General features: G+C 45.3%; 1 protein-coding gene across 4 annotated transcripts in view; it reads right to left on the reverse strand.

The window, feature by feature from the left end:
- LOC138958429 (lethal(2) giant larvae protein homolog 1-like) overlaps positions 1–6883 on the reverse strand; it is a 42255-nt gene extending 35372 nt beyond the window's left edge. For 2 of the 4 annotated variants that reach the window (XM_070329572.1, XM_070329575.1), the window contains exon 1: positions 6465–6877. In XM_070329572.1, the coding sequence (XP_070185673.1) occupies positions 6465–6494 (30 nt within the window). In that variant the 5' untranslated portion in view covers positions 6495–6877. Of the gene's footprint in view, positions 1–6464 lie in introns of all 4 variants that reach the window. The other 2 variants (XM_070329574.1, XM_070329576.1) reach the window with 2 other exon arrangements.
- Positions 6884–8046: the final 1163 nt, after the last annotated feature.

The raw sequence follows: 8046 nt of genomic DNA on the forward strand, positions 1-8046 counted from the left end.
GGTGATGTCACTGAGAGTACAATACCCACCCCACCTCTACGCTGTCATGTGGTGATGTCACTGAGCTGTGTCGGAATCGATTTCACATTATCGCTTTTTTCAGTCCGTTAGATCCATGCCGTGATAATATTAAACACTTCCGGGACGGGCGGCTACCCGTTTATAAATCGACGCCGGAACCTCACCGCAAAGCCGTTTCTGTTCTTGCGGAGAGGAAGTGGTGATTGATCCCCAACAAACACCGAACCGGGGCGGGCTTTATGTTATTGCTATGCATTAGCTCGAGTGCTTGACATTTTACGCTGTGTAAAGGGATTACCGACCCCACTTGCTCGGCTGCACTGGCACATTCAGCGCGGCCGAAGGTCTTAACAGTAAGTGAGGCAGCAAAGTAGGCATTCATTCAGCCTGAAAACCAGTGTATCTTGTTTTCTTATTCAGACGTTTTTTGTTCCGTTCCCCTCTCCCCAGTGTATTTTATTTTCGTTTTCAAATCCCTTCCTACATGTTTAACCCCCTCCCCACCTTTCTCTACCTGGCGGCCCTCCCTTCAGAATCGCTGAACAGCAAGGTGTGGCAAGAACACTCTTTCAAGTGAAGCGGCCGGGTCATCGTAGCATGCCAAACGCGGGGGAGAAAAGCGTGAGCAGGAATGCAACTCCTCGCGGCTAGTCCGTCTCTGTCAGCAACACCAGGCAGGTTATCATGCACAACAAAACTCGTTCAAAACATCTTTCTGGCCATCCGGGGGCGACACTGAGTAGCAAAAATGTGCAGCTTTTCGAAAATAGTTGTACACGCAAGGGACAGGTCGCTCTGTGGTATAACCGCTGCGTAACCACGCTTGTTGAAAGTCTGTGTCATGAAAATAGGGAGCTCATTCATAAAATGCTATCCTGTCTCGAGTGAAAGTTGGGAATCTTGCCAGGATACAGAATAAGTGAGACACGTAGCTCTGAGTCGGAAGTATAATGCAGTTGCTTATTTACATTTAGTCAAGTTTTGACTAAATGTTTTAACATAGAGGGGGAATCGAGACGAGGGTCGTGGTGTATGTGTGTCTGTGTGTGTGTGTGTGTGTGTCTGTGTAGAGCGATTCAGAGTAAACTACTGGACCGATCTTTATGAAATTTTACATGAGAGTTCCTGGGTATGATATCCCCCAGACGTTTTTTTTTCCATTTTTTCGATAAATGTCTTTGATGACGTCATATCCGGCTTTGTAAAAGTTGAGGTGGCACTGTCACACCCTCATTTTTCAATCAAATTGATTGAAATTTTTGTAAAGCAATCTTCGACGAAGGCCGGACTTCGGTACTGCATTTCAGTTTGGTGGCTTAAAAATTAATTAATGACTTTGGTCATTAAAAAAATCTGAAAATTGTATTTTTTTTTTTTATATCAAACGATCAAAATTTACGTTCATCTTATTCTTTATCATTTCCTGATTCCAAAAACATATAAATATGTTATATTTGGTTTAAAAGCAAGCACTGAAAATTAAAAATATAAAAATTATGATCAAAATTAAATTTCCGAAATCGATTTAAAAACAATTTCATCTTATTCTTTGTCGGTTCCTGATTCCAAAAACATATAGATATGATATGTTTGGATTAAAAACACGCTCAGAAAGTTAAAACGAAGAGAGGTACAGAAAAGCGTGCTATGCAGCACAGCGAAACCACTACCGCGCTAAACAGGCTCGTCAGTTTCACTGCGTTTTGCACGAGCGGCGGACTACGGTTATTGTGAAAAATGCAGTGCGTTCAGTTTCATTCTGTGAGTTCCACAGCTTGACTAAATGTAGTAATTTCGCCTTACGCGACTTGTTTGTTTTTGTGTTTCCTTTCAGTATGTTCTCTGTCTATCCGTTAGTTCTTCAAAGGACCAGGTCGACTCGAGTTGTCTCAAAACGGAGGGGACTTGTAAACAACGCTTGCAATGTGTCAGTTCCACTCCACAACTGTTTTAACATGCCTACAAGGATCTAGTGAGTGCCGCCGACTGGGCCGTATACAAAAATGACCGAAATCTTGACGACAGTGTATTGGGGCGCGACCTGCTGCGTCTAAGGCCTCAACTTTCACATTTGCTGTGCTGTTGTTTTAAATCATGTCTTTCTTTGACAAAATGTCAAGGTGCAAAATTCACAGTTCGCTTTGAAAATGGCAGCTGGTAACCCCCAGTAAGTCTCTTCAGTAATTCCCAGTCACCCCCAAAAAAGCAAGATTTCCCATCATCTTTATTATGACTGTCGAACGTTCCACTGAGGAAGACAGGGCATCCTTCCTCAAGAGAGCGCAACACTGTGCGCTGACATGCTTTGGTGAACAAATGTATGCCTGCCTCCAAACCAATACACAGACAGGCGCTTTGTTTACTCCCCCCCCCCCCCCCCCTTAACTCAGTCACACTGCATATAATCGGGTCTTGTTGAGTGAAACCAGTTCACAAGATCGCCATGCTTATTCATCCAGTGGTGAGCCTCCACTATATTTTGTATTCAAACATAAAAAGTCCTTGTACAATTATGCACGAAATGCAGTCTGAATTCAGATGTCAAGATGTGCGTCACATTTGAAAATCTGAAAATAGCTATCACTCGACCCTCGTTTGACAGTGACAACTAATGTGCATCAGTTATATGTGTTTTGTCTTCTCCCACCTTAAATTGATTTGCGGGTGGGTGGGGGGGGGGGGGTGGGGGTGGGGAGGTCGGACTGATATAAGATTTCTGTCGTCTTTGATATAATATACAGACTGAGTCACTTCGTTTAGTCAAATTAGTGACCGTCTCGTCAAACCATCGCACCGCACATCTTTTACACTGACAGACTCGTGTAAAGGAATACTAATGATATTTCCGTTTGGGGGAGTTTCTGGCGAATTTGACGTATCTGGAAAATCACTACACAATCAAGACGCGCACGGCACGATTTGCCATGAAACGCACCTCTACCGCATGTTCAGTTAATGCTTCTGTTCGTGAAAGGACGGCCTTTGACTGTCCAGTGCCTGTTTGACCTGGTCAACGAAAGTCACGCACAGTTACTTTTTCAGGGCCAGGGTCGGGGCCCCAACAATACCTGCCAGGTCAACCAACCGTGAGAATATCGCTTACCTGAAAACTGGCAGGACGGGAGGATTGGGTTTGGGAGATGGGGGAGGGGTCGGGAACAAGGGGACCACCGGTGATTGAACTGATTGAAATGCCGTTCTCCCTCCCGAGATCCACAACGGCCTCAAGGCCGCTACATCACGGCGTCAGTTGAAGAAGCAAACATGTGGACAAAGTCGCTCCTTCTGAAACCTGCCCGCCTCCCTTTTCTCTTCCGTTATTCTTCACGCGCTGGGGAGGGAGGGTGAAGGGAACTTGGACTGAGCCTGAATGGAGGGGAGGAGGGGGGGGGCGTCCCCGTGTCACGTCGTGACCTTTGTCACGCTCCCTAAAGTTCAGTGCCACCATTCAGGTATGGAGGCGATATTTGATTTTCCATCACGGATCATTGTTCACACAGACCGACTGAACGGGAGGGAGGAAGGGAAACTGAGATGTCGCGGCGGAGTGGGTAGGGATTCCCGACATTCTTTGATCGAAGAACTCAAGCTCTGTGCGCGCTGCAGGCTATCTAGTATCTATAGTCATTGAGGCTCTACAAGCAGTGGGGGTAAAAACTTTTGCATTTGATAATGGCCCGTTTTCCAGGTATTTTTTTTTTTTTTTGCTGAGGTTCTTAATTTTACGTCACGCGGTTTGAACATTGTCTTCAGAAACACGATAAAAAAAAAAACACCCAAGCGACTTGGAAAACGAACTCAATGTCACGTAAAGACAAAGGGACACTATTCATCCGCACTGCTACTGATAAGCTGTTTAGTATACTACAGCACACGTTTACACAAAAAAACAAACATGTCCGACAATCATCGAGGACGTTTACTAATTCTACTACTTCCTATCTTTGCGAAGTAGGCTAGTCGATAATTACCAAGGCTGGGGCAACAACAAAATCAACACCAAGAATTATCACCAATGAGATAATGTTTCACACAAAGGACCAAAACACACCATTGATCAGTTGTTGGAACAAGCGGCTGGGCTGCTGTGTGTATAACAAAGACCGCAAAGCAAGCAAGCCACACACATGCAAACTACAACCCCAGCAGCAGAACGAAAAGCCAACTGACGTCACAAGGGGAAGTCAGGTGTCAGACGACAGTAAGAGCGCTACGTTCAAACAATAGGCTGTTTGCGGCGGTCAGCTTTTACCCACCTGCTCAGCTTTCGCTTTCACTGTTTAGAGCATGAGCAAGACCAAAACCTCACTATAGCGCAGCAGGCAAAACAGCAGCTGCTGTCTCACTGAGAGCAGCAGACAAAAAATCGGGGGCGAATTCCTGGCATAGCCGAGCCAAGGGGGAAAATAATGTGTGAGAAGACAGAGGTCTAAGATAGTAGGTAGGGCTAGTACTAACTTATGTGGGTAGTTGGTGCGTGATGAAACTCATTGGGTGTGACTGTGGTATGAGATTATGCAGGTAGGCTAGGTAAAGTAAGTAGGTGTAGACTCCGTCGCGGCACATACCCAATCTTAGAAGAAACATTCCTCCTCGATTAACCTGCGTACAAGGTATTTAGTCCTGAAGAAAACATTTTCACTGTGAATTATAGGCATGTAAACATGCCTCTATCTCTCCCGACAATCTTCCTGCCACCCTTATTGAAGTGGTCACAGCCAAATTGCGCTTCATCGACTGACTTTCACTGGCAACATTTTAAGTGTCCGACTAGTTCATTAGTATTAGCATAATGCGTATTAGCATAAATTGCTTATCACAGCTACAAATCTGTAGGTCTTTTCAAGCTCCGGTGGGGTTGTTTTTTTTTAAGATTGTGTATATTATATATCTTTTCTGAGTTTCAACAGTAGCTCTTTATAACTCTTTCTTGCGTCTAAATAACATTCTTTGTCATTCTTTTGAAGACTCGGACTTTCCTTGACCCCCAAAAAGAGAGAGAGACAACATCCTTGATAACAAATAAAAGCTCTGCTGACATGATTCAGAGCACTCAGCCAACAAATTACTTTGAAGGCTATGAGTATTACTATTCTGCGTGTCAAGAGCTTGGTCACTCTGACACTAATTACCGGGGACTGCAAGGCAAGTTGACGCGCACCTGCACAATTACTTCACCGCAGCATCCACTCCAGTCGAAAACCTCTTGGTTGGCCCTGCATAATGTGACGCCTCCGTATAGTCACCGACTTTCACTCCTTTTAGCGATATCTATCATGAAGTCTCAAACAGAACCTGGGAATGATGATTCACTGTTCATCCCGATTAAATGGTTAGACAGTCCGCATTTAACGCAATCGACACCTCCTGTCCGCACGTGCAATTTAAATTAAAAAACAATAGATGCTAACCCCCGAAAATTTTATATAGGACTGAAGTCTATTCATCCAGTAATTTTGGTTTGAACAACTGAACACGGCGACTCAGCCGTCAACACCCCCCACCCCCCCCCCCCCCCCCCCCCCCGCAACACCCTTTAGCCCTAGGGAACCGCCGTTATCCTCTCAAAAACTAGATGATTTGCTGCATTTTCAAAGACATAACTCAACTCGGTTCAACGGATAACCACAATCAGCATTTTGTATGATCCACGTAAGACTGAAGCGGTTTATCTGTCATACTATGTAATCTATGAAGATAGTTACATTGTGGTGGCCAACGACAAAGAAAAACTTATTCCATCCGGTTGATCAAAGTGTACCACTCTGAGTGGTTCACTGTTCTCACGGGATGGTGTCATTGCCTTGCAGGCCATGCATCATAGGCCCCTTGAGGCAACTCCGACACTGTCTGATAACATCTGCCAATTTGAATTTGCGAAAACACAAAGCACACGCGGTAAAGAGACATTGATATTATGCAGAGACAGAGAGAGAGAGGGAGAGAGCATCAAGTACGAACAGAACTGACATGGTGATGTGCATGGATGCACATCATGTAATTTCAAAGATACATGAATTAGACGAGCGTCACACAGAAAGGGAAACACCCACTGGCAAATCTTGCCGAGAAAAAAATGTTAGCAGTCGCCGAAACTGCCGAGTTCAAGAGTAAGGAGACAAATAAAATTCACCAGTTGACACGTTTTCCGGCTCTGAAGACGAAAAATGGCTACCTAGACGTCAATCCAAAAATATTCAGTAAAAAAAGCTTTCACTTAGGTCCAAAAAAGAAAACATTCATATAGAGATACACAAAAGGAAAAGAGACATGGTTTACCCTAAAAATATGAGTTTTACAGAGCCATGGAAGAAACGGCAAACATCTGCCAGCCTTGCAGCCTGGCCGAAATAAACATAATATGGAGACGGTGCTGTGAGAGCTTTAAAGGACTCCAACAGCATGTCTGGAATCTGCTTGCTCAATATTTAATTCAAGCTTACCTTCATCGTCAGCTGAGCCGGTTCCGTCATATTGGTGCTGCTGCAGTAACCGGGTTCAACAGGCTGCTGGCTGCAGGCAGGGTCAGTAAAGAGAGAGCGAGGAGGAGGGAAAAACAACTCCTTTGATCACAAAATCCGCCGGTTTCGATCGATGCACTGCAAAACCGTCGATTGATGAACACCACAGCTTTCAGATGCACCACAGCAGTCTCCGCAACTCGCTGCTGTAACGAACGACAAAGGATGGCTTGTTGTGAGGACGCTACTGCCTAACAAGTAGTACCACCAGCAGTACCCCCAGTGAATGATGTTGGTGACAAGAGAGAGTGACTACCGTGTTGCAGCAAGCTACCACTACTCTGTGACAGGTCTCGGGGGGCGACGCGACGGACAGAGGCCGCGGCTAACAGGCAGCCAGTGTGACGGAGTGAGGGAGAGAGAGTCCACCGCCCGACGGGAAGGGGGGAGTGAAGGGGGGAAAGAGAGACTACATGCACGGCAACAAGAGTCTCTCTGTCGCAGCCCGGCCTAGCTTGCCCGAGGCAGAACACAGTACAGCACGATGTAACAGAGGCACACATATAATTTGTTGCTGTACAGCTGTGTTCGCATAGGCTTTGTCAATAAAGCAGCTGAACCGAATCTGTACCTGTCGCACTCACAGATTTCATGTGAGTGTCTAAACTTACCCCCTCCCCACACCCTCCCCCGCCGCTTTTCGCATATGAAAACTTCCTATTTGTTCCCATATTTCTCAGTCTTAAATTGCTCATCGTATAAACCAACTCATGTCCAATATAGGCAATTTAGACCTGACGGACAGTAAGCCCCTTAATTTTCGTTCTTAAATTGTACATTGTCCAAGTCACAACTTACTTTCTTACAGAGGCTGGTTGTCGATAAGAATTGTGTCGATAAACGCATCGTGTCAGAAAAACTGGCATATCAAAACCATGTCATCCCCCCCCCCCATCTCTTTGATGTAAGGGAGAGGATGGGGGGGGGGGGGACCCGCGGTGGGGCCTTGGCAGAGGCGGATCACATCATTTTTAGGGGGGGGGGGGGGGTGTCCAAATTTCTTTTAGGGACAATTCGACGACGGGCGCGCGAAGAGTACGAACCGGCCTAACCATGGTCCCCCGGAAAATGTTGATAAAAACAAGGAAAATGGAGCAATCTGAGTCAAGAAACTTCAACACCTTCCAAAAAGTAAATCTAAGAAGACAAATTTGGATCAAAACAAGGACAATTAATCGATCTGGTGCAACCTGAGCCAACCATTTACCCCCACAAACTGAAGCTCGTACAATAGACGGTCAGGCGAATATTGTCCTTCATAGGTTAGGAATGCGTGTGAGAACTTACTTCATGAGTAAGTTAACAGATGAACTAACTTTGAAACTTACACGAAACAAAGAAATAGCTAGCATCGCAGTGTGAACTGCGCTTTCACATGTCGTTTCCTTGTGAACATTTCTTTTCAAACACGTTACAAAACAAAACAAAAATAACACAGTTCATCAAACAAGCCCAAAACCTTATCGCCCTTTGTGTGGCCCACATGTGGCCCAGAGTTTTCAGT

The sequence above is a fragment of the Littorina saxatilis genome, linkage group LG2 (genome assembly GCF_037325665.1).
Source record: "Littorina saxatilis isolate snail1 linkage group LG2, US_GU_Lsax_2.0, whole genome shotgun sequence".
NCBI classification, from domain to species: Eukaryota; Metazoa; Mollusca; class Gastropoda; order Littorinimorpha; family Littorinidae; genus Littorina; species Littorina saxatilis.